General features: G+C 30.6%; 4 protein-coding genes and 1 long non-coding RNA gene across 6 annotated transcripts; 4 read left to right on the forward strand and 1 right to left on the reverse strand.

Moving 5' to 3' along the window:
• Positions 1–7372: 7372 nt before the first annotated feature.
• On the forward strand, positions 7373–8168 carry LOC123923243. The gene is made up of 2 exons (XR_006814331.1): positions 7373–7625; positions 7743–8168. It is a non-coding gene; the product is annotated as an uncharacterized LOC123923243 (long non-coding RNA).
• Positions 8169–9514: 1346 nt separating this feature from the next.
• On the forward strand, positions 9515–13109 carry LOC123923285 (alpha-soluble NSF attachment protein 2-like). The gene is made up of 9 exons (XM_045975973.1): positions 9515–9978; positions 10720–10769; positions 10856–10928; positions 11446–11525; positions 11700–11851; positions 11980–12139; positions 12235–12282; positions 12458–12538; positions 12939–13109. Exons 1-9 carry the CDS (start codon positions 9834–9836, stop codon positions 13017–13019), a joined length of 870 nt encoding a protein of 289 aa, XP_045831929.1. The 5' UTR covers positions 9515–9833; the 3' UTR covers positions 13020–13109.
• Positions 13110–15024: 1915 nt separating this feature from the next.
• Positions 15025–17942, forward strand: LOC123921818. Its single transcript, XM_045974499.1, has 2 exons — positions 15025–15395; positions 15830–17942. Exon 2 carries the CDS (start codon positions 15875–15877, stop codon positions 17552–17554), a length of 1680 nt encoding a protein of 559 aa, XP_045830455.1. The 5' UTR covers positions 15025–15395; positions 15830–15874; the 3' UTR covers positions 17555–17942.
• Positions 17943–18423: 481 nt separating this feature from the next.
• LOC123924305 (staphylococcal-like nuclease CAN2) lies at positions 18424–21113 on the reverse strand. The gene is made up of 9 exons (XM_045977149.1): positions 20844–21113; positions 20688–20743; positions 20442–20556; positions 20006–20116; positions 19632–19819; positions 19486–19542; positions 19241–19400; positions 19083–19151; positions 18424–18802 (listed from the first exon to the last, which is right to left on the reverse strand). The coding sequence occupies exons 1-9, from the start codon at positions 20979–20981 to the stop codon at positions 18704–18706; spliced, it is 993 nt and encodes a 330-aa protein (XP_045833105.1). The 5' UTR covers positions 20982–21113; the 3' UTR covers positions 18424–18703.
• A 3752-nt stretch (positions 21114–24865) lies between these two features.
• Positions 24866–25721, forward strand: LOC123923120 (heavy metal-associated isoprenylated plant protein 33). Of its 2 annotated transcripts, XM_045975775.1 has the most exons (4): positions 24866–24997; positions 25106–25181; positions 25303–25455; positions 25537–25721. In XM_045975775.1, the coding sequence occupies exons 1-3, from the start codon at positions 24989–24991 to the stop codon at positions 25434–25436; spliced, it is 219 nt and encodes a 72-aa protein (XP_045831731.1). In that variant the 5' UTR covers positions 24866–24988; the 3' UTR covers positions 25437–25455; positions 25537–25721. The 2 variants fall into 2 exon arrangements, with proteins under 2 accessions (XP_045831731.1, XP_045831730.1); XM_045975774.1 differs by having other exon boundaries at positions 25303–25721.
• Positions 25722–27815: the final 2094 nt, after the last annotated feature.

Below are 27815 nucleotides of genomic sequence, written 5' to 3' on the forward strand. Positions count from 1 at the left end.
AACCAGTGTCATGGGGACATTAGTTAGCATTTTCGAAATTCAAAATATACGCATCAACTCTTTCATCATTTATATATATATTTCTTTCGGTCTCATAAATAAGCATTTTTTTCACTTTTTAGGTTCATTCAATAGATAATATATCCAGTCTATTATATAGATATGTTGATTTAATAGATGATATCTATTGAATGGACTTAAAAAATGAAAAGTTGCTTGTATATAAAATCGGAGGGAGTATTCTTCAAATCAAAAGAAACCTTTACCATATAACAAAATAATAATCACTATATAACTTTTACTTTGTCCCGGAAGAAGAGTAAATGTGTCTTTACTTTTGCTCAAGTGCCATATTATGAAAAAAAAATTGTTTTGTGTTTAACTCAATCGCCCCAACAACCTAAAATTTCTGGCTACGTCACTGCTAACAGAGCAACGATGATTCTCACTTGATGGCAAATAGTCTGATATTTCTGAAGCTTATGCTCCCTCCATCTCAAAACAAATGATCTAATTGACCACATTCACGTTTGTCAATACACAATTTTAATCATTAATATATTAAATTATCTATTATTAAAAATTATAAAAATTATATATTTTAAAACTACTCATCGAGACAAATCAAATAACATCTCATATGCTAATATTTGCATATACATATTAGTAGAAAAATACAGTCAAAAGATCATATGAATAGTAGACAAAATAAAAAAATAGGTCATTTATTCTGGGACAGAGGGATTAGCTTATTTTTCAAACACTATTTTAAGTAGCTTATAAGGTTTTAGCTTATCGTTTTTTCTTCCAATTTTAACCCTGACATCTTACTTAATAAACTAGCTAAAAAAAATAGTTAAAAGGGATTTTATGAGCAACCAAAAACATAGTTAATGTATTGTAAAAAAAAACATAGTTAATGTTTTTTTTTACCAAAGTATAGATAGTACTCCTATTTAAGTTTTTTCTGGTTATATATAGTTTGAGAAATATTATTTGTGCAACTAATTTGTACAACTTTTTAAATAAATCTCTCTCATACTATATATTTCCCCCACAACTGCGATTGAGAGGTACTGAAACTACTTGATGCTAGAACTAATCCCCGAACCAGATTAAACTGGTGGTGAAAACCAAATACTCATATTATATTTTTTAAACAAATCTCTCTCTTATAGTTAATGTTTTTTTTTACTAAAGTATAGTATTTAAGTTTGAGTAATGTTAACTTGCGGCAGACTCTAATTTTTTAGAGAGATAAGCTTTCTCTCTAAATTTTTTCATCTTCTTCCATCGAAAATGATGTGGTTTTGGTTTTTTTTTTTGTCCCGAAATCACCCATGTACATATCTTTTCATTTATTTTAATATAAATAAGTAATTTTCACATAGATTAGATATTTCTTTTGTGTTTTTTTTTTGCGATTTCTTCGTTTCAGTGCGACGTTATTTGATATTTTGTCTTCGTGGAATGTTTGTTTGCTTTCCCATCCTACTGCGGTGTTACTCTGATTGAATCGGAAGATCAACTGTGGTTAATTATTGATCTTCACAGTGATTACGTTCGTCAATGATACAGATCCAGAGGCATATGTATTCCAATTACTACGATTTTATCACATTATTTGTATGTATGAGAGTATGTCATTCTATGTTATTAACTTGGATGTTATGAGCTATTCATACTTTTCGTTTTTAACAGTATTGAATTTGTACTTATGGCTCGTTTGGATTAGCATATTTTTGAGTTTATGCAAATAATTTATGCAATATAAATTAAATTTTATACTATTTTGTAAGTTTTTTTTTTTGGGTTTACGATGAGCTGAGAATCGAATCCAAGACCTATAACATACTATCCAAACCCCTCACCACAAGACCAAACCTATTGGCTTTGCTATTTTATAAGTTTACACTAGTGAAAATTGTATTTTTATAAGTTATTTTATCATAAACTGCTTTGACAAATTTATAATAAGGTAATCCGAACGGGCCCTTAATCTGATACACTTTACTGATTTGAACGAATATCTTTTATTTTAGTATAAAAAAAAATTATTCCAAGAATGATCACAAAGTTATTGTACAAATATAATAGGCTTAACTACACATTTGGTCCTTTACGTTTATTTTAGGTTTCAATTTGGTCCCTACGTTTAAAAAGTATCAATTTGGTCCCTTACGTTTATTTTAGGTTTCAAGTTAGTCCTTTCCGTTAGTTTTGTCACTAACACCGTTTGAACAGTACACGTGTCAACGTGTCCAAGTGCCACGTGTCAGTCCACATATGCAAATTGACTGCCACATGTGACAAAATTGACGGAAAGGACTAACTTGAAACCTAAAATAAACGTAAGGGACCAAATTGATACTTTTTAAACGTAAGGGACCAAATTAAAAGCTAAAATAAACGTAAGGGACCAAATATATAGTTAAGCCAATATAATATAAGTATATAAGTGTATAACACTACTATTTTGTCAAAAAAAAAAAGTGTATAACACTACTCTTTAATTTATTTTTTTTTTCCGTAAAAAAACAAGTTTATTCTTAGTTTTTTATTTCAAGAAAATTTAATAGTATTTTTTTAATATTCCTTCGAAAAAGGACAGTTTTGAAATCTGTCGTTTTAAAGACGTCATCATAGAACTCGTCATCATTGCATTCTCATCTCTCCTCAACCTTACACGTACTACTCGCTGAGCTCTTACTACAAAGTTAGATTGACGTGTGACCTCAAAGTGCAAAGTCAAAAAACATGGTTAGTTGGCTAATGGCTAGTAAAACTCCTTTGCCGACACTGAGCTACCGAATGAATATGAAATTCAACGGATATACTCCCTCCGATCCTATATATAAAAAATATTGTATTTTAGATTCATTGTAAAATATAGTATGTATTTAGATTATATTAATGTCTATATACATTAATTCTACAATGAATCTAAAAAATTAAATGTTTTCTATATATAGGATCGGAGGGAATAAACTATTAGAAAAAATGGTGTAAAAAAAAACCACAAGTAAAAATATGAAATTTAAATTAGGGCCTTGGTAATGGACGCCCTTGAACATTAATTATATTATAAGCAAATTGAATATCTAATATGTAGTTTGAATTAATTTATTTTTGAGTTTATGCAAACAACTTATGTAATTTTTATGTATTATTATAAGTTTGTTAAGGTAGTTTATAATAAAGTAGCTTATAAAAATACAATTTTCACTAGTGTGAACTTATAAAATAACATAAAACTTAATTTATATTGCATAAGTTGTTTGCATAAACTCAAAAATATGATAATTCAAACGGATCCTTAGTATGTAAGAAGAATACATAAATACATTATTGAGAGGTGTAATATTTGGATTTATCTGAAACTTTACACAAATGATCTATATGATATAAACTTTTAATCTAACTGTGAATTTTATAAAATTTACATCGGTTAAAACATTATTGAGAGATATAATATTTGGTGTCAAACTAGTTGATATCATTTGATCCAGACCCTTTTATTATAGATTATTTTGATATATATATATATATGGGGTTTTCTAACTTAGACCCTAGTTAGGTCTAAGTTAGCAAGGTGCACCTTTTCAATTGGACCAAAATACCCATTCTTTTTAATTAATTAACCAAAATACCCATTAATAGACGCGGATCCAGTGTCGCGCGCGTACCGAAGGACCATGGTTACAGACCGTTGATTCCCATCAGACAGCCAAGATCTGATCTCATCAAGACTGTCTGATCAATCCGACAGCCCAGATCATCCTGATCCATCAGATTCCAGCGCGTGCGCCACACTGGATTACACCCTGGAGAGAGAAAATTTTGCTTTTTAAAAGTAGGACACGTGTCACACAATGGTTGGCTGGACGTGATTTTTGTTCATTTAATACTTTGAACTCAATTATTTCATTGTAAATTAATTTTTTATTTTTTTATTTTTATACCAAAATTCATAATTTTTTTTTGTCTACAAATAGAGACTTGGTTCGTTTGATTTGGACACCGAAAAAAAAATGCAATTTTTCACTACCTTAATCTCATTTTTTGTCTACTAAATACGTTACTTGTGTGTTGTAATTTAACACGCACCACTCAACCAACTCACTGAAACCATTATACCAGGAAAATAGTAGATAATATTCTGGAACTTTTGGTATATTTTATGAAATTTTTGGAGACCTGAAACTATTTTTAGTTAATTAAATGAGATAAAACGGTAATTAAAAACTAATGTTTGCTTCTGAAACCATTTTACTGGTAGAATGGTTGCACATAGTTGTATTCTGAAACCATTTTACTGGTAGAATGGTTTCAATGAGTAATTTATTAATTGTGTTTGCTTCTGAAACCATTTATCTGGTACAATGGTTTCAGAGAGTTGTAATCTGAAACCATTTTGTTGGTAGAATGGTTTCAGTAAGTTGATTATTAGTTATTTGCTTCTGAAACCATTTAGCTTGTAGAATGGTTGCACATAGTTGTATTCTGAAACCATTTTACTGGTAGAATGGTTTCAGTGAGTAATTTATTAATTGTGTTTGCTTCTGAAACCATTTATCTGGTACAATGGTTTCAGAGAGTTGTAATCTGAAACCATTTTCCTGGTAGAATGGTTTCAGTGAGTTGATGTAAGGTAGTGAAAAATGAGATTAAGGTAGTGAAAAATTGGGTTTTTTTTTCTGTGTCCAAATCAAACGAACCAAGTCTCTATTTGTAGAGAAAAAAAATTATGAATTTTGGTATAAAAAAAAAAAAAAAAATTAATTTACAACGAAATAATTGAGTTCAAAGTATTAAATGGAAAAAAATCACGCCCAGTCAATCAGACAGCGACACGTGTCCTGCTTTTAAAAAGTAGATTCTTCTCTCTCCAGGGTGTAATCCAGTGTGGTGCACGCGCTGGAATCTGATGGATTCGGATGATCTGGGCTGTCTGATTGATCAGACAGTCTTGATGAGATCAGATCTTGGCTGTCTGATGGAAATCAACGGCCTGTAACCATGGTCCTGCGGTACGCGCGCGACACTGGATCCGCGTCCATTGATGGTAATTTGGTTAATTAATTAAAAAGAATGGGTATTTTGGTTCAACTGAAAAGGTGCACTTTGCTAATTTAGACCCAACTGGGTCTAAGTTAGCAGCACCCTATATATATATATATATATATATATATATATATTTTTTTTTTTTTTTTTTTGGTTCAATAGAAGAAGATGAGAATAATATGGAGTGTAAGATGGCAAAGTCTATGGTGTACAAAATGAATGCTAACAGCTAGTGTCAACTAGAAGAATGCTAACAGAATTGTCACATTCAGTGAGTAGCAAGTAGGCAATAACTGCTCAAAATGAATCAGTGGTCAATAAACAACTACTATTCTTTAACTCTAAATTTATTTTATAAATAAGGGGGTGTTTGTTTCAAGTTTAGAAATAATATTTCTGGGAATATATGGGTAGGAATAAATATATTTATGTTTGGTATAAGATTGACATAATATTATTTATAGGTATGGAGGTTCATTGGAATAAAATAACTTTCAATAACTTTTTTTTATTGTAGAGAAAATTGGTGGCAAATAAAAGTTCCCATGACAATGGAAATACATTTTAAATAATTTCTAATAACTTTTTTTTTTGTTACATCTAATAACTTCTCTTTTATCCATCATTATCAATAATGTAATTCCTAGGAAATGTAGTTAATATATATTAACCAAACATGATTTTTCTTTTTAAATATCTGAGAATAAAATTTCCATTATTCTTTCCTGATAATATAATTCTTGTGAGTAAAATTAACATCCTTTAGGGTACGTCTTGAATAAATAAAACTATCTCATTTTAGGGTTTGTAGCATAATGCTATACTTTTCTAATTTTTTTTTTTTTTATAAAAAAAAACCTCTTGATCAAATGAAATTATTTTTATTTTAAAAGAGAATTAATCGCAAAAAAAAGTTAAATTTAAATTTTTTAATTTTTACACAGTTTTAAATTTTTTAGAAGATTAAATTATACTTTTTGTGAAAACTAAATTATACTTTTTTAAATTTAAATTTTTTAACTTTCACAAACTTACGATTTTAACCTTTTAACTTTTATAATAATAATTTTAGCTTCCAAACTTTCATAAATTTTTATAATATGAAAATTAAGGGGCCATAAAAATATTATTACAAAAATTATAGGACTAAAAATAATATTATAAAAGTTAGTATATCTACATGAAATGAAATTTCAAATAGCTACGAGCTAGTGTCAACTAGAAGAATGGTAACAGAACTCTCACATTCAACTAGACAATAACTGCTAGATCTGCTTGATTTCATAGCCTCCGATCTTTACTAATTCAAAATGCATGAATCAATATTATTAATCAAACAACTGTTCACTAAGTATTTAGGAAAATTGTACCCCGTCCGTCCCAAATTACAAGGAAAAAAATAAAAATCACACTTATTAAGAAAAACCAAATCATAATACTACGTAATTTGGAGTATGTGTTTTTGTATTTTTCTTGAAATATGTTTCATAGGAAGATGTACAAATAATTTTAATTGGTTATTGGTTATTGATAAAAGTGGAGAGAGAGAAAAAAAATTAAATGCAGTCTGCATTTAATTTTATTAAATAAGAAGAAATAATTCTTGGAAAAGATAAATTTTGGTTTTTTTCTCTTATAATTTGGGATAAAAAATTGAGCTTTTTTCCCTAATAATTTGGGATGGATGGAGTAATATGGACCATTTTTTTAACTGGTCTATGGTGGACTAGTATTTAAAAAATATTTAAAATATTATCGAAAATATACGCTGATGTTGAAAAGTATAATTTAATGATTATTTTCATTTTTATGATTGAAATAATGACTTAATTGACAACAGTTTGATTAAAACAACATACTCCATTCGGTCCTTATTATAAGGAACACTTTGAAAAAATCACACAGACCAATGAAGCACATTTAACATAGTTATTTTCATTTAATACTCTTATAAATTTTAATTTATTCCATGTATACCCTTATTTAATTACTCTTTATTCAACTAACTTACTTATTTTTAAATTCTCTCTCATAATAAATAAGGGCACAAGTGAAATTGAACATTTAAAACATTTGAAAATTGGTCAAAGTTTCTTATAAAAAGAACCAAATTTTTTGCCCTAAGTATTCCTTATAAAAAGGACTGGAGAGAGTATAATAAAGATGCAACTCGTACTAAATTGAAGCTAATAATATCATTTTCTTAGTCGTAAAAATGAGAAGAATCATGATTTTTACTTTTAAAAAGTATTACCAACAGTCATTAGATTTCTGATAATTTTAAGCATTGATAGTGATTCACCGTAGCAATTTATAGATAAGATTGCATTAATAAACACCAAGCACATCTCTCTCCTTCCCTCCATATATATAGAGCATACATCCATACTAATTTTCTCACACCTTTACTATCATATTCTAAGTTTAATATTGATATTGATATTGAACAATGAATTCCAAAAATGCAATGCTCATCCTAGGTCTCTTGGCCATGATTCTTCTTATCTCTTCAGAAGTTTCAGCTAGAGACTTAACTGAAACTTCCACCGATACCAAAAAGGGTACGTGACATATATACGCACACATTACTTAAATATTATACTGATATGACTTAATATTTCTTTTTTCTTTTTTTGTTTTATAAATAAAATAATTGTTCATAAATAATTCATTTGCAGATGTTGTTGAACAGACTGATGGATTAAATAATGCACTTTTTCCTGCTATAAAGTTCCCACCTATAAAACCCCCCAAACCTCCTCGTGGTAATGGTTGCGGCCAAAAAGGTTGTTGTGGTAGGATCAACCTAGGATTTTATTGCTCAACGTGTTGCTGATATATGCTGGTGATGCTGTTGATGTGCAAGTTGAAGGCAACACTCATGATGCACTTTCTTAATTACTACTACATTATAAATAAATGTCATGAATAAATCATGTTGTGTGTTTATCAAGAGAAGCTAGCATAGATAGACTTCAATCTCTGTTGTTGTGCATCTTGCCACTCTATAATAGATATTTTCATAAGTGGAAATCATGTATAAATAAATATACATATGTGTTATCATATGTATTATATCAAATATCATTGTTGTTTATGCTTTCTCTCCGTTTTGTTTTCGAATTTAAAATAAATTTAAATTTTCAATAAATTTTGTCTATATATATGATATTAGTTTCCAAGCAACTCCTTAGAAGAATAATTCTGGTCACTAGAATTTATGCTTATTATTTGGTCACTTTCACAAAAAGAGAAGTATTTGAAAAAATAATTAAATAATATACATTTTATAAATTATTAAATGATATAATTTTTTATGAGTATGACTAAATGTAATATTTTTACTCACATGACTATCTAAAAATATCTCTCCCTAAAATATCTAAGAATTATAAATATATAATATTTTATTAAAATCCACTAAAAATAATAAACTCCAGTACTTTTGGACCAGATTTATATTAACAATATTTAATTTTATTGGAACACAAAATTATACATACTTGACACATCAGTAATACTAAATTTTTTTAAAAAAATAAGTTAAATATGTTTTTAGTTCCTACATATTTTTATACATAGTTAAGAATAGTCTTCATATTTTTTAATGCTAAAAAAATTCTAAATTTTTTTCAGTTATCAAAATTGATTTCTACCGTTAATTTTACAAATGGAATGCTGACATCAACTTATTAAAAACAAGGGTTAAATGTTTCCAAATACTATGATATTATTTAAGAATAACCAATTATATCTTTTTTGGATAGTACTGATGATATTTTTTTGAGATAGTACTAATGTTGTCATTTTTGGATAGTACTTAAGATATGTAATTGTCACTTGTTTGCTCATTTTGAGAATTTTTTTAAAAAAAATCCGTATCATATCGGTATCTTGGGCTGTCAAAATTGGCTAACCCAAATGGGCTAGCCCGTCAAACTCGATTTTTTCGGGTCTGGGCCTTAAAAATTCTAGCCTGGATTGTTTTTGGGCTTTTTAGCCTAGCCCGTTATAATATAATTGTATGTTTTTTTCCCAAATTTTTTGCCATTTTCCAGCTTTTTAATTAGAAAAATAAAATAAAATGCGGGCTAGCCCGAAAGCTCGAAGCCGGAATAGGGCCAGATTCGGACCATACATTTTTGGTCCCATTTTTCATCCGGGCTTTTTAGCTTGGCCCAATGTAGTCCGTAGCTCGCTCGGACCGGCCCGAAATGGGCCGGACGGCCCGTTTTGACAACTCTATGTCACCTATTTGATGTTTTCTCTTTAGGCCCCCATGGTTCTTTTCCCCCTCTGGATTTTACTTTTTTGCCCTTCAATAAAAACTTCGGTTGCTACGAACTGAATTTTTTTTGCCTTGAAAAAAAAAATTGGTTTCTGTTAACCGAAGTTTCCCTGAATTTGAACTAGAAAAAACTTCGATTTCTGACTTCGGTTTCTGCGAACCGAAGTTTTTAACAAGGACAAAATTGGAAAATTTGGGATATAAAAGATACATGGAAGGCCTAAAGAAAAAACATTCACCTTTTGAGCTTCATAGCCCATAATTATATAACCCAAAACAGACCAATAATTTGAGCCCGTAAATAAAATTACATTGCGTAAATAAAAAACTAGCTACTTATGTTTTTTCTTCTTTTTTTGTTTTTCCAGTTTGGTGGTGAATACTTTCTATTTACGTAACCATTTCCATCTCTGTAAACACAAATCAATATAGCATGAAAAGATAGGAAAATTGAATTGATCAATTCCATTTTGTTGAAAACATGGGAGATCAATTAGCAAAAGCAGAAGATTGTGAGAACAAGGCAGAGAAAAAGCTAAGTAGTTGGGGCATGTTTGGTTCCAAATTTGAAGATGCTGCTGATCTATTTGATAAATCTGCAAATCATTATAAACTCGCCAAATCATGTAATATTTATAGTTATTTTTTAATTTTGATGATTGCTAACATGTTTTTAAGGTTATTTGATTGTTAATTGTGTTGCAATATGCAACCATTGCATTTTGTTGGATGCGGTTGTCATTGTTACACACAATGTTTGTGTTGTACAATTCATGAATTTTTTTTAATAGTGTTTCTTTTCATGATTTTGTTGTTTTAAATTATTATATTAATCTATATAGATGCATGCTCATTGATAAAAATGAGAATAATTTTTTTCGTTGTTTATAATGATCTATATAGCACTGACACTTCATATTAAAGAAATGTTCAAAGTCAGACACACGACGATGTTAGACACTGATGTATCTATATCATTTTTCAAATTATTGTCGGTGTTGTGTTTGAAGTATGTGTGACACAGACATCGGCGCTTCAGAATTGTATCATATATATGGTGTATTGTTTTGTAAACGAGTTTTCTAGATGTTAATAATGTTTTAGTTGTAGTGGCCCATTTGGATATGACTGATTTTTGAGTTTATGAAAATAGTTTATGGGAATAAATATTTTTTTATGTCAATTCATAAGTTTTTACTAACAAAAATTGTGTCTTTATAAGTTGTTTTTTCATAAACTATAATAATACATAAAAACTTACTTATTTGCATAAGTTGTTTCGCATAAGCTCAAAAATAAGCAATCCAAACAGGTCCAATCAAGCTAAAATAGTTATATTGATCTATATGGTGGTGGTGCCATTTCAGGGGATAAAGCAGGATCAACCTATGTTAAGTTAGCAAATTGTCATTTGAAGGTGACACAATTTAGCTTTCTTTGGAATTAATTACTTTGTTTCTAATTTGTCTTGAAAATGATCCTTGTTTTATTTTGTGATTCAAGTTGGAAAGCAAACATGAAGCTGCCTCAGCTTATGTTGATGCTGCACATTGCTACAAAAAAATCAATATGAATGGTATGTATATGATTATGTAGTTATATACATTAGGATTGTTTTCTTGGTTCTAATGGTGTCATTCTATTTTCAATCTGTTAAGCAATACTTCTTCCTCGGGTCTCATATATAAGTAAAGATTCTTTTTTCATATTCATTAAATAATTGATGTATCTCGTTCATAATATCAGATATAATCTGCCAAATCGTATGTTTTTGGCCATGATCAGATTATATTGAAATAGTTTTCTATCTTGTTTTACAAGCTTTCTATTTTCATGAAATCAGATAATTTGCTTCCTCGGATGTGTTTAGAATAACTTGTTGAAAACTTATTTGAACTTAAAGAGTTGCGTAAGTGTTTAGGACTTTGGAGTTGGGACAACTCGTTGAAATAACTCGTTGAAATAACTTATGACATGTCTATAAACTGTTTCAGCTTAATTCAATAAGCTTCACGAGATAAGTCATGAAAATAGTTTGCAATTAAGAAATAGTATTTTCGACACTAATCTTCCCTTACTGTATTTTAATGCAGAGGCTATATCTTGCTTAGATAATGCTGTAAATAATTTCTGTGACATTGGAAGAATTTCTATGGCTGCTAGATATTTGAAGGTATATGTCACTATTACTTCATAGTTTTTTTTTGCTTTTAGTGTGACGATCCTTTATAGGTGCACCCTTACAGGAATCAGCATAAACAGGAATTACCTTATAATCTGATTTTGTAAGGTTGCCTTAGGCCCAACTCTCAATTCTAAGAATTGTCTTTCGTTCTTCTCTACACAGGAAATTGCAGAATTATGCGAGTCTGAACAAAATATTGAGAAGGCCCTTGTTTATTATGAAAAATCAGCTGATTTGTACGAAAGCGAAGAAGTGACAACATCTGCAAACCAATGCAAGCAAAAAGTTGCTCAATTTTCTGCTCAGCTACAACAGTATGATTTTCTACTTATTTTATCTATTTCATTATTGTGAACGCGTCAATAATAATAATAGTAATCGTTCGTTGCACAAGGTTTTCATTCATTCTATGCTGATTGCATACCGTATTATTCTCTTCTAGATATCAGAAAGCGATCGAAATTTACGAAGACATAGCTCGTCAATCTCTCAGCAATAATTTGTTGAAGTACGGAGTTAAAGGACATCTTCTTAATGCTGGGATTTGCCAACTTTGTAAAGGAGATGTTATTGCGATTACCAATGCATTAGAGCGATATCAGGTCTAATATCTTTCAAGAATTTTACGTCTACATATTGAGAATATCGTTATATCTCCGGTTACTAAATTATTTTTATTTGTATTTGTTTTATGCAGGACTTGGATCCAACATTTTCAGGAACACGCGAATATAGACTTTTGGCGGTATATATAGTTTGTGAAATTTCATTATTAAATTTTGACGACTTAGTAAATTATACATTAGTTTGCACATATTTAATCAATAGTTGCATCCTCTACTATGGCGATGTTTGAATTTGTGATTGGGTATTCACCAAATGAATTGCTAACTTGTTTTTTTCGAAAACAAATTGGCCAGGATGTCGCGGCTGCAATTGATGAAGAAGATGTTGCAAAGTTTACTGAAGTTGTCAAGGAGTTTGATAGCATGACTCCTTTGGTAAGCTCCATATTATGACAAGACATGATTGATTTTAGATGTATATTCTTATACTTTAGTAAACATCATCATAATTAAGTTGCTCGATTTTACAACGATTTAATAAATTTGCATCTGCTTCAAATTTCGCCTTAAGGTTCATTCACTCGTAGTTTATATTCGATATTTAATAAGACATTCTGCTTCAAGTTGCCATTGAATTGCTTTCCGTTCCCTTGCTGAGTCAAAGGATGAACAAAAAATAAATAAAAAAGGGCGTCGATAGACAATAGACCAAGGAGCGACATTGAAAAATCATCAAATGCTACTATTTTATATGTGAAATGAATCAAGGAAAAATTATCATAAGTGCTTTTGTATTTGTTCCAATGATTCGTCTTTTTGCATGAATGTTTTGCAGGATTCTTGGAAAACAACACTTTTTCTTAGGGTGAAGGAACAAATAAAAGCAAAAGAACTTGAGGAGGATGATCTTACATAAATTGTGCCTTAGTCTTATGTTAGTTTCACTTTATCAGTTTGATTATTTGTCTTGTATTATGATTGTCTATGCAGTTGTTCAAAAACTTGATTTAATTTATCCATGAGTACTTTAAATTTTGCATTTGTAACAGTTAGGTCTTTAAATTTTTTAGGTAACAAAATAAGTTCTTTAAATTTTTTAGCTACCAGATCGGTCTTTTAAGTTTCTAACTTGTTGCACCGTTATCCCTATTCAAGTTATCATCTCTTTTAGTTGGATCTCAATTGTCTGGCCTCATGGTTTACATCAAATTGAGCTTCAAATTCATCATGGGTTAACATCAAAATTAACGGTCATGTTAGTGTTTTTGTAAACGTAAGATAACTACAAGGGTAATAATGCAACAAATTAGAAATTTAAATGACCTATTTTTTTTTTTTTTGAACAGCTTTAATTTTATTAAAAAGCTCTCAACAAAATACAAGGAGTATTTGAGGAGGCAAAGGTTTAAATGACCTATTTATTACCTAAAAAACTTACAGGTCTAACTATTACAAAAACGAAACTAAAAATCGCAAAATACATTTAGCCTTTATTTTTTATAAGATTTGTATACCTAAAAAACTTAAAGTCTAACTATTACGATCACGAAACTTAAAGACCACGACTTTATCTTTATAATTTTTGTGTTAATATTTTTAAAAGACTTCACAATAAAATATGTTTGGGGAAGTTTTTTCTTATGCATTTTCTCTCTCTCGAAATCCTATTTCAACACTTTTTTAGATTGTATTTTATATTGTTATATATGATGTTGGATTTTTAAGCGTTAAAATAATATCTCTTCATTTTATATATACATGCAAGATTTGAGTTCGAATTTAGATACTTCACTTATATATTCACCTTAAAAAGTGAAAAAAAAAAAAAAACTTTGTTTTAAACTTGCAGACATGTTGAAACAACAATGTTAAAACAAAGATTCTGAAAACTACAACTTGATATTTCTTGTTTAAAAACTAGGTATTTCTTCTTTTTATTGTGACGTTGAAGCAGGTAATAATGACATAGAGGCAAATAAAATAGTCTTAATAATTCATGAGTGTGATGTCAAAGAATATTTAATTGAAAATAGCTCAACTATACAAACCAAATATATATATAGTCAATAATGCACAGCTCTTCGAGTGCAACTTCATGCATAGCTAGCTTTAAGCAAAGTAAAGATTCTAGATAGATATATACAACAAAATATCTACGGCGGAAATTAAACAAAAACAATTTGGACAGCTCTTATATTTTCTTGATACAAAAGGAGGAACAATGCCCCAATTAAACAGCTCTGAAACTGAGCATACAAACAAATTCAATAAATCCATAATTAATTTATACATGTAACTGTTGAGTTAGTTTTTTGTTAAAAAATAAATACTTTAATAATTTTGTGTTCAACATGTATACGTTTACTCGTCTGAAATAAAATAATTTATATTTATGGGAAAAATTGATGTAACTATATTTAAATTAAGATAATTACTTATCAACTTTTTAGTTTAAAGAAGACGATCAGATTTTAGCTCAATTCCTTAATAATATATTATTTTTTAAATATATGCTTATATTGCATTTTATATATCGGATGAGGGGTTCGAATCCCAATACTCCACTTACTGGAATTTCTAGCTATTAGCTATCTGACAAAAAAAATAAATAATTCAATTGAAAATAAATAACTCTTCTTGTATGCTTAACAAATTCTTCAACAGTCCATTTTTTTTTTTTAAATAGTTCAGTGATTATAATTTTACTTTGTAAAACGAATACGTGAAAGTATTTGATTTAAACTCTGATAATGTATATTACATTCAATGTGTTTATTGAGTTATGCTCACGAGTCGTCGTGACGACTCGATGGCCGAAACTTTATACATTAAATTATATTTTTATTTTTCTTACTCAACTTAACCCACTTTTAGTAAAACGTGTGGCACAAAACGTTAACTAAGACCAATATTTTTGTTCCATGGTGACAAAGAAATTCTAGATGAGTTTGAATTTTCAATATTTTTTCTTTAACAAAATTGTCTTTGTCTATGCTGATAAAAAAAGAAAAGATATTTTCCAATTTCTTTTATCTGTTATTCCCCATTTCCCTTTTCTGCTTCTTCTCTTCTTTCTGAGAAGTCACATGAAACAACAATCTTTTTGACCATGTGCTAATTCCTGCGAATACAAGTACACAAGAAACCATTTGTGTTTCATTTCATTCGATTCTTTTGTTTTACATTTGTACATAATTTGAGACACTTCAGATTCCATTTCTTGGTTCTTTGTTTTCCTCAGAATATAAACTCTTACTTGGATTCAACGCTTTCTTGTTTTCTCAGTTCATAGGTACAACCCCTTTTCTTCATATGCTTTCAATTTTTGATTTTTTCATCTGGGTATTTTTTTTGCTTTCATTTTCTTTATAATTGATTACTAGGGTTTTGTCAGAAAAATTTCTTCTTTTTTTTGTGCAAATTTGGGTGTACCTTCTTTTTGTCAATTTAGTAGTTTCATAAAATGAATATGCTGTTAACTTGTTATTATTAGAATTGGATATTTGGTTTTAATTTTTGAGTTATGATTTGTAATATGTGATTAATATTGAATTTTGAATTTAATTAGTAAAGTTTATAAATATCACATGTATTAACTAACTATTAAGTCTTCATTTATTTTTGTTTTATTTTTTCTTGGATACCCTTTTTGTCTTTATAGATTGAGATGAAATTTGTTTTGGATTTGAGTACTTAGCATAAGATGTTATGTTTTTGTTCTTGCAGTATTTGTGCTGATTTTGATTGAGAACGTTCGAAGTTGATTACAAAATGGTTTCGGTTGATAATAATGGTAAAGATGTAATTGAGGAATGTAACAATAATGGAAGTAAAGTGACAGAGTTTACTTCCATAGATATTTCAAGTTCTCGAAGAACGTTGGTGACTGGTGAAAATCCTGGTAGAAAGTTCCCGGGTACGTTGAGTTCTGTTCCTAATAGGATCAATTTCTTGAAATTTGGTTCTGCGTCTGCTAAGTTCAGGCGGCTTGCTACTCAGATGGATCAGGCTTCACAATCTGTGCCTTCTCCAAGTTCACGTAGTTTAAGAGAACGGTTTAGTGGCATGTTTACTAAGAAACTCGACTGGGATTCGATTAAGAAGATGGCGATAGAATGGATTAGGAACCCAATGAACATGGCCCTTTTTGCGTGGATCTTAGTTGTTGCCATTTCCGGTGCAATCCTTTTCCTTGTCATGACTGGCATGTTGAATGCTGCGATTCCGAAGAAAGAGACAAGGAATGCATGGTTTGAAGTAAACAATCAAATACTCAACGCGCTGTTTACGCTGATGTGTTTGTATCAGCATCCGAAGAGATTCTACCACCTTGTACTTCTGTGTAGATGGAGTCCAACAGATATCATCAAACTTAGAAAGGAGTATTGCAAAAATGGAACTTATAAGCCTCATGAATGGACACACATGATGGTAGTGGTAATTCTCGGTCATGTGAACTGTTTCGCTCAATATGCACTTTGCGGTCTAAACATAGGGTATAAAAGATCTCAGCGCCCAGCCATCGGAGTTGGAATATGTATATCTTTTGCAATCGGTGCACCTGCAATTGCTGGTCTATATACCATTCTTAGTCCACTAGGTAAAGATTATGATTCTGGATCGGACGAAGAATCACAGGTTCAAATTTCTGCTGCTCAAAAGCGAGAGCAAATGAAAGTGATGTCATTTGAGAGGAAATATTCATTTGCATCAAAAGATCAACGAAGGACTGTCGTAAGTAGACCACAGTGGAGTGGAGGAATACTTGACATTTGGGATGATATCTCTCATGCATATCTATCACTTTTCTGTACTTTTTGTGTCTTCGGTTGGAATATGGAGAGACTTGGCTTTGGAAACATGTATGTTCACATTGCCACTTTTATGCTGTTCTGTATGGCTCCATTTTGGATTTTCATCTTAGCTGCTGTTAATATCGAGGATGACACCGTTAGGCAAGCTTTAGTAGGTGCTGGAATCGTTCTATGTTTTTTCGGTATGCTCTATGGTGGATTTTGGAGAATCCAAATGAGAAAGAGGTACAATTTGCCTACTTATGACTTCTGTTGCGGCAAGCCTACAGTTTCTGATTGCGCACTTTGGCTATGTTGTTGTTGGTGCTCTCTTGCTCAAGAAGTACGGACGGGGGATGCCTATCATATTGTAGATGATAAATTCTTCAGCAAAGAAATGAACACTGTTGACCAACCACCGATTTCACCTTTGCATCGCGAAGGGGTTGCATCAAATAAATCTGGCACAAGTTCCCCTCTTGGGGTCAATTCTTCTCCTTCTAAATTCAAGCCGTCGAGTCCTCTAAGTTCTAGCAGTTTCTTTACAAATAGTTCAGATGGTCCACTGCCTAGTGTAAAAGAAGGGGTATCTGAAAAAGATAGAGATGTAACAATGAATCCACCAACTCCACCATTGATACAAAGAGAATCTCCTTAGTCCCTGAAGATAAAACCACGAAAATCCTGTCAGCCTGCTCATACACGTTTATATCAACCTGTGTATTTGAGAAGGCATGTTTTAGCTGACGATTATCAGCTCCATCATGTAATTGATTTAGTAAATGCATGTGTCAGACCAAAGTACTTTCTTTCTTGATTGAGGCTTTCTTTCTTAAAATGATTGTGAAGAGCATTGTACAGTACATTCTTAACCGTGCGTTCCTTCTTGTAAAAGTACAATTTCGACTGGATATAACGCCAGGTTTTGTTTCCAACTTGTCTATATTGGATGAAATGCTTGTACAGCTTTCCTGGTTCTATCCAAGAAACAAGCTGATTAGTTTGTAAGAATGATAATGCATGAATTTGTTGATTTTCCTTGTGTATGACAAGTTAGTAAATCATTTTGTAATTACATAATTTGTGTCACAACATAGCATGCAGTACAACTATAGTTTGGAACTAAACAGGTGAAACACCATTGTAGATAATCTTAATCCTTTTAACATGTTTTAATAATAACAAATTTTATTGATAAAATTCAAGTGATTTTAAACTTATGCCACTTTCTTTTAGATGCACCAAATATACAACAGCATCAACAACAAACACACTGCATGTGTTTTGTCTTCTTTTAACCTGTATTTGAAATGTTTTATACTCTCTCCGGTCACTATTATAAGCAAAAAATCACTTTTTAGGTTCATTAGAAAGCTGATGTATCTGGTCTATAATATAAGTCAGATACATCAATTTTTTAATGAACCTAAAAAGTGGTTTTTTCTTATAATCAGTGAGCGAAGGGAGTATGTGTTAACCTTGCTTCTAGCACTTTGAGAACAGCTATTATAATATGATCCTTTAATGTGTTTTGCAAATGAATAAAACTAATAATTGACTTATACATAAGACACTCAGCATAGAAACCAACACATTCACACACCTATGAATTCTTTACATTCTTCCCCTCTAAAAAATCAATTTCAAGTACTGATCTTGCAAATAATTAAACATATTCAGGAATGAGATGTACAAAGAATTTGCATTATCTTTCAATCAAGCAATTACTACAACATTATTTCAGTTTGTGTACATCAATTTTACAGTTACTTCAAGATCATTTCTGCTGGTGTGATTTGAGATGATGTTAATTAGCGTCACGTTTGTTTTTTCTCCAGTCCCATGGCTTCTCAGGGTTTTTCGAAGCCCATAATCCAACTCGCTTCGCTTTGGCTTCCTTCTCCCACTAGTGTAAGAACATAAGAAAGTTAGGATTTATAGCTAAGGAAATTTAAAGAAAACTTGAACATGAGTTTGTGCATGTTTGAAAATTCGTCGCAGAGATATGATCCAATCCATTGAATGTGTTTTGTGTTAGCATTTGTCGAACGTAGTAAAATATGTTTGAATGTTTATACTTTGAAAACAAGTTTGGTATCAAGTACATTGTTTCTCGCTGCAAAATCAAACATACACTTCACACATTATAAAATCTAACGCATTTGCTACACATCATTAGCACTTACCGTTTCTAGTTCTGGTCGTTTGTCGTAGGCTGCGTAGTGCCATGCTAAACCCTTCTTTAGCATCATTTCCTTATCATAAAAAGAAATCAACATGAGAAAACTTCGACAGTAATAAGATGTGAAGAGTTAAATGAACTTAAAATGAATGAAATGAATACCTGTACAAAAATGTTATTACAATAGATATCACCTACACAACGTTGATACCGATCTTCTCCATAAACAAGGACTCTCAAAGGCTTTCCTTGAACAATCTTGGTTAGTTCAATTTTAGCTTCTTTTCCGTACGGCATCGCGCTTTCTGGCGCATCGATTCCTCTGTTCCATTTCTAGAGTTCATCAATACTAAAGACATAAAATGTATGCATGAATTGGTCAATACGCGTGTTTGTTTAATAATTACCTTAGTCGAATCCGATACTTTTTAGCTAGGATTTCCTCGTTTTCAAATGGAATCATCCTAAACAAGAAAAAAAATTAAATGTAAATTAATGTAGAAATTGAACTTAGAAACAGACATTTGAGAATTAGGAGAAACTACAAACCAACCGGTATCCCGCATCTATAATCTGTTTGTGAAATGCATCTGCCTCTTCATAGTTCCTTCTAGAGCGCGCTTGTGCTCTATGCCCGGCTGCTGCATGAACATTGCTAGGGACAACTGATGATTCTCTAGGGTCTGCAGTGCTAACATACACTGTTACAGTATCACCATCTGCCACTGCTTTTGCATCAACCTAGTACAATTGCGAAAATCACGAATTGTGTCAACTCCATTTTGTCTCTAGAGTTTTCCTTGAATGACTAATGCTATCAAAAAGCTTGAATTTTGTGAATCTTATAAACAAAATTGTTTGACTTCTGTAGTTTTAGAGACTAAATTGGCGATTTACTTTGCACGATGATAGTAAATTTATACTTACCGGCAAGGTGTGCATTTCATATTTGACTCCATGAGGCAAAGATGTAGGTGGTTGAACAGTTACTTCAACTAGGGTGTGTGGTAATGGAAGACCATAGAAATTCAACAATCCCTATAAATCAAGAAGCATAAAATTCATATGAAATAAGATATGTTTGTTATATCACCATGAATTTGCTGCAGTCAGCAATTCCATGCATTCGGTCAACAATTCCGCCAGTTGTAATTACACATTTCGATTCTTTTTAAATGAAATACAAACTTAAAATTTGGACCATCCAATTTCGGTCCATTGGTCACCGACATACTGACTACGTGAATGTGTGAATTGTTGACAGCAGCAAATACAAATCCATATCATCACACACCGACGACACTCATAAACAAATTAATACAAATTAATTAACTAGAATTAAAGTTTGGAAGTACATGAAAACCTCAACATCTGCCTTTTTATGGCCTTTCAAAGTCAGAATGACAAGTCTAGCTGCTTCTTCAGATGTCCTAGGTGGAGGTTTTGCATCTTTCCAAGCATCTATTAACTTTCTATACCTAAAAATAAAAAATAAAAAAAAGTACAACAAACATAAAAGGATCTATAAATTTTGAATCTTTTTACACTAATCAATAACATAAGTACCATATAAACAATGTAAATGAGTTAAGATATATAAAAAAAATACCAATTAGCTTGAGCCTTCTTAGAAGACACAACATGTTTGTTCAGTCCTTCAGGAACCTAAAAACATAAAAAACAAAATTGTGGGGTTGGTAAAAAGAGTGAATTTTTGGCAATTTTTAGGTGAGAAACAAAATTGAGGATGTTTTTTAAGGTATACCTGAGAGGTGTTTTCAAAGTGAAAGAGATCATGGGCAAGAGCTGAAACACCAACAGTGGATGAAGAAACACCGTATGGATCATCAGATGTTGTTGGTTTGCAACAATTAGCATAGAGGAATCTGAGAGCGTTTCCCATTTGTTGAAATTAATTAAGAATAATTGAAACGTTGGAGAAAGAAGAGAGAAAGAAAGAAAGAGAGAGGAAAATCTTTGAGGGAGAAAATCTAGGTGTGACAACTAATCTTCTTTGTATTGGGATTTGGATACCTAAAACAAAGGAAAAAAAAACAGAATCATATGTGTTGTAATTTTATTGGATGTTGTGGATTTTACAAGTGTAACTTATTTTAAGAATCATACGTGTGAAAATGTGAATCAAGATTTAAATGCTGTCACAAATTGCATACAGTTATGCGGTCGATTAATCGTGGTTCAATTGAGATTGTACGGTCTAGATTTTAGGCCAAGGTTTCGGTTGATTTTGAGCCGAAAATTACTTAAACTAATAAAAATCATAATAACTTAATTTGAAACTAATTTCGACCGTTTATTACTCTACTTCGATTTGTTTAGTGTTGGACCCTATGAGTGACGAGTAGAATAAGTTAGTTGTTATTTGTTAGTTGTTACGGATTAAATTGAAACTTTGTTGCTATATCTAAAACATTATTGATTCATAAATTCTTGTTCTTCCCATAATTCAATACTTCATACACAATGCAACTAATGATATATAAGAATTAAATGAATAACAAAGAGGGTGAGACGCAGTTACTTTATTTCTTTCAAATTTATAGGTCTAAAGACAATAATAATACATCAAGTAGATGAGAAGTAACAAAGTATAGAGAGAGAAAGAGAGAGAAGAAACTAATAATTTAAAGACATGCACCGGCTTATATACAACTGTTTATGACTAATTGTTTACCGCCGTTGACCTAAGATCCGATTCACACGACTTTTTGATGTGCAATTAGTTATATCAATTTTGAGTGAGATCTTGAATTCATATTCAGCCCATTAAATTTTAAATTCAAAACTTTATATTAAATAAAAACAAAAATCATCGTTAAGATCTGAATCATTTGATCTTGATCGGACAAATCTAAATTATTTGATCTTCATCTGAGAATATTGAAATACTACTACTAACTACACCTACTCCAGCCGCATGTAATTCAGTATAAAAAATGTGACGTGTCTTTGTCAACGGGTTAACGTGAATAGAAGGTAAGTCTCTTTTGCGTGTTAATGACCCTTAATTTAATGTAGGTTAATGATTTTATATATGTCGACAATAAAATGGAACGTTGCTATTGGGTACCAAAAAGGAAGAAAGAAATAATGTGATGCATCTTTTTAAATAAAATATCTACGCAATGACGCATTTGTAATAATGTGCAAATATCACGTACAGTACAGTGTGCTTCCTCTTGGCACTTTCCATCGCAAGATATTAAATATTAGAATTTTGTTTTACATGAACTTGGACGGTAGTTAGAAACTTAGAATACTCGATTTATTATTGAACTATTGTTGCTTTAGAAATGGCACTAATAAGTAATAAGTAATGAGTAATGAGGTACTTCTTCCGTGTTAAAATATAAATATAAAATGTGTTAAAAGAAATTTAATGTATTTTGTTTAAAATTTAAATTAAATGCATTCAATTTTATTGATCAATTTTAACTTATATTTTAAGAAAGATAAAATATGTCATGATCGGGAGTATCTCTTTTTCTTATTTGTTGACTTCATATACTTCATGGCCGAATATACAAAACAAGTTTTCAATACAATAAAATCTAGGACCAAATATTTAATCCAAAGGGTGTTTTCCTTACAAATATGTATAAAAAATATTTGTAGGGAGAAATTAACTACTCCCTCCGGTCATTTTTATAAGGAACAATTTGGAAAAAAAATTTGGTCCTTTTTATAAGAAACAATCATTAAATTTATTCTTACAATTCCATTTTTACCCATATTAAATTGTATTCATTCCAAAGTTATGCATTAATTAGAGTGATATATTCCCTAAGGATAAATTAATACAACAAGGTTAGTTTTGGAATAGATTGTAAAATTTTAGAATTTTTATTAAGAAAGATAAGGTTTCTTGGTATGTGTGTTTTTTCCAAATTGTTCCTTATAATAAGGACCGGAGGGAGTATTTAAATAAATCTCAATTATTTTGAGTGATTAATCTCAACAATTACATGTAAAAAATACTTTAGTTTGCAAAAACAAATCTAAAACGAAAAAATAAAATATGGTTAACACGGTAGTCTAACCCTGATTAAAAGAAATTAAATCAGATGTTTTGCTGCCTATTAAAGGATTAATCTCATAACAGGTCTAAAGAGTCTTTTTGTGGACAAGTCAATTTAAGGTAAGACTATACATAAAAATTATAAATAGTTAGGGATGACAATTTGATCCATACCCAGAGGGTACCCGCAAAAATTACCCACAACGGGTAGGGTAAAAACTCTCATTTTGGGTACGGGCACGGATATGGGTAATTACCCTAAAAAATGAACGGGTATGGGTGCGGGTACGGGTACCTTAGTACCCACCCCGCCCCATACCCACATAATATATATTTATTTATTTTATTTATATTATTATATAATAATATATGTAAATCAATTTTAAACAATACAACTCTATTAAACTATTACATATTTTTAATAAAAATATTTATTTATAACATAATACAAAAATAATGTGAATATTTAACATAAATATGAACTTTTAACATAAGGTTAGTAATAATTTTGTTTATAATTTTCATGAGTCAATAATAAAATCTTTAAAAAAAATTTAATTCTATTAAAATTATATAATATTTTATAATTAATCAATTTATTTTTAGTAAAAATGCGGGTAACGGGTACGGTATGGGTACCTAGGTACCCATAGGGTATGGGGACGGGGGAAAAGTTGTTACCCACGCGGGTATGGGGATGGGTACGGGTATTTTTCCAATCCGCGGGTATGGGGATGGGTACTATAATACCCTACCCATACCCTACTCATTGCCATCCCTATAAATAGTCACATATACGGATAGAAAAGGTCTTGTATATTTAAATTTGTTTTTTCCTCACTTACCATTGAATTATAATGGATTACCAATAAAAGAATATAAGTGTATGTTTGGTTTCAATTCTGGAGCAGCCAGAATTGATTCTGGACATGTAGAATGAATTCTGACTTGTTTGGTTCCTCAAAACTAGAATTGATTCTGCCTCCAGAATGGATTCTACTTGAAGCTAGAAATTGTAGCTTCTCATTCTAGAATTGATTTTTACACTCAAATTATTTGTTCAACTCACTTTTGTATGAATATATCCAAACATAAATCAATTCTATCAAAATCAATTCTGTCAAACTCAATTCTATCAAAATCAATTCTGTCCACCGCAGAACCAAACACATACTAAGATCTCTAGTGATACCCTTGTAAAAGTCACCCCAAGGTCATTCCAAAGTTACCCTTGTAAAAGTTTCATACCTTGAGCATGAGGTTAATTTGCCTAATTGAAGCATGATGGAGCAAATAAATAGAGATTGTATATAGAAATATTTCTATGGTAGTGGGGAGAAAATAAATTACTTAAGGTCCAGGCTAGAAAATACATGTATATTTCATCTAAATTTGAGGCTGATTAAAAAATGAAATAATTCATTAAATATGTGAATTGTATATGTTAAAGGTTTCAGGGTTTAATTTTTTCTAATGGCATTTATCTATGAATTTCGGAGGTGTATTTAGCATTTTTGTCAAAATAGAGACAAGTGTCACAAATCTAATAAAAGCTTAAAGGAAATGACTCATTGCTAGCTTGTTTCCTCTACATCTTTATATATTCACTTGTCTTGTGACCAATTTTTTGTGGTTGCCAACCTTACAAAAATAAGTGGAGCATGTTTGGAATAATTTTTTACTTCTATTAAGAAAAAAGTAGAATCCCAGCTTTCAAAGAACAGAATCCTATTCCATCTTAATTTGTGTACAATGTTGCTTATTTATACAAATGTTGTTCTATGTTTTGCTTTGCCTAAGAAATTCTATCCACACCTCCCTTTCCTTTCTACTTGCTCCTTAGCACAGAAATTCTTACCAATACAATCAGAATGGCTAACGTAAGAGTCAATCAAAATATATACTTATTAATTAATTAGCTATTTGATCATTTTATTTTTCAGCTTATATATGGAAATGATCAAAGTTTTCTTGTTATGTGTTATTAGTTGGTGGAAGTGAAGGTTGGATTACATTGTGATGAATGTATCAAGAAAATTCTCAAGGCTATCAAGAAGATTGAAGGTAATAAATAACAAATTTTTGTTCTCTATTAACATGTCATTAGAAAAATATATTTTCAAAGAGTTTTTTTATGAATTTTGTTTTACTTGACTTAGTTTTTTATTCATTTGTAACTTTGTAGATATTGAGACATATAACGTGGACAAAAAATTGAACAAAGTCATCGTTACGGGAAATGTCACCAATGAAGAAGTGATTGGAGTTCTTCATAAGATTGGCAAGAATGCAACTGTGTGGGAAAATGTTCAATGCTAAAGTCACAATTCCATTACAAGTAACTATAAGTCTTTTATATTTATTTACCATAAGAAACATATAGAACCACACATGATGTGAAGTTCAATCATTTATGTAGAGTTTATAGAAGGAGAATAAGAATAGCAAAGTCAAGGGTGAGTAGAAGGTTAAGAAGCATTTTGGAGGTAACAGAAAGAGAAAAGATGGTTGATTTGCGACCGTTGTTTAGATTTTATGTTTTTCTTTAACTTTTATGTTCAACCCTTTTTTTCTTTCTAAATGAGAATAATAATCGTTGTTTAATTTGCGAGCGTTGTTTGAACTTTATATACTTCTTCTGTACTAAATTATAAGTCGTTTTGAGAAAAAAAAAATTTGTACTAAATTATAAGTCATTTTACATTACTAATGAAACATTTAATGTTATTTTTTCTATTATTTCTTTCAATTTTTCAATTTATTTTTTCATTATCATAAATGAAAAACAATTTTGTAAATCAATTCACAATTTCTCTATTTCATACAACATTAATTACATTATTTTAAAAAGAATATTAACATGTGCACATATGACACATGTTAACTACCTTGATAGTGATGATATTTGTAGATCTAAGCACTCCAAAATGGACCTTGGAAGATTGATAAGAACAATTGTGGCAGTATGTATTTGTCATCTTCCTTTCCATTTATGATTAGTTGGATGAATGAAAGCTACTACAACTTGTATCCTCTTTGCAGCTACTACACAGTTATTTTGTATTACTCTTTGGATGATTTGGAGGCACCGAAACTACACTGTGTTTAAAAATTAAGTTTAATTGTAGTTTTGGCCCCTCAAGTTTCACAATTGCTTGATTTTGGCCCCCCACATTTCGATTGCTTGATTTTAATCCCCTAAGTTTCACAATTGCTTGATTTTAGCCCTCCAAGTTTCAATTGCTCGATTTTGGCCCCCCAAGTTTACCCCATTTTGCATTTGTTAGCCCCCGTTGAATATTTTGATTCAAAATTAGTTATGTGCCATTTTAAAATTAAATAAGTATTTAAAAATAAAGAAATAAATTACAAATTGTTTTTTAAAAACTAAATTATAAAATATATTTTTTATTATATGTAGTTTATAAAATAATTTTGTTATATAAAAAAGTAAAAAAAACATTTTATGAACTATTTTTTAAAAACTTTGTAAACTTTTTTTTAAATAAAAAATAATTATTAAACCTTTTATTAAAAAAAACAATTTTTTAATACATTTTTATAAAAGCAAATGTTATTATTTTTTTATTTAAAACATTTTTAATTTTTTTAAAATGTCAAATACACAATTTTTAGTCAAAAAAGTCAATGGGGGGCTGATAAATGCAAAATGGGGTAAACTTGGAGGGCCAAAATCGAGCAATTGAAACTTGGAGGGCTAAAATCAAGCAATTGTGAAACTTAGGGGGTTAAAATCAAGCAATTGAAATGTGGGGGGCCAAAATCAAGCAATTGTGAAACTTGGAGGGCCAAAACTGCATTTAAGCCTAAAAATTATGATTTGGAGGCAATTACCATTGCTAAGGGTGCGTTTAATTCGTAAAACAGCAAGAATCGAACAGAACTGGACAGAATAAGAAAATACAAGACAGGACAAAACTGTACCGAAGAGATATATGACAATAATATTTTTATATTCGAAAATAAAATGGCTATTTTTGTATTTTTTATAGTTGTACCGTGGACAAAAAGTTGTCCTGTGGTTGTCTTGTCATATCCCTTGCTGCCTAATTTGTCCAATCCCATAATCAATTTCAAATCAAACAGGGTACAACAAAAGTTATCCAGTCCAATCTCCTGTTTTTTAACGGATCAAACACACCCTAAATGTGCTGCTAAGTTTACTGATGAATTCAACTTAGCTTCTAAGAAGCCACCTGCCACTCAACCATCAATTTCGAAACCTTTGTTATGGACCGCTCCAAAGCGCGGGCGAATGCGGGCTGTTTTGCCGATGGTCGAACCGGGTGGGGAATGGTGGCTAGAAACTCAGCTGGCCTAGTGATTCATTCTGCCACTAAAGTTGAGTTGTTGACAGTTTCCCCCCTCTTAGCTGAGCAAAATTTCAGCAATGTTGTGTTTGAAACAGATGCAGAGATGGTGGTGAATTGTATTCAGGGAACTTTGAAGATGGTAGAGATTGAGAACATTGTTGTGGACTGTCTAGAGGTCTCTCAAAATTGTCTAATCCCTTAGGGTGTGTTGTTTGAGACACAGAAATAAAGGAGAGAAAAAAACGAAAATCGATGAATAAATTTAGACTAAACTTTGTCTAAATTCATTCATCGATTTTCGTGTTTTTCTCTCTTCCCTATTTCTCTCTCTCTCAAACCAAACACATAGTGGTAAGCATAAGAC

This window comes from Trifolium pratense, linkage group LG4 (assembly GCF_020283565.1).
Source record: "Trifolium pratense cultivar HEN17-A07 linkage group LG4, ARS_RC_1.1, whole genome shotgun sequence".
NCBI lineage: Eukaryota > Viridiplantae > Streptophyta > Magnoliopsida > Fabales > Fabaceae > Trifolium > Trifolium pratense.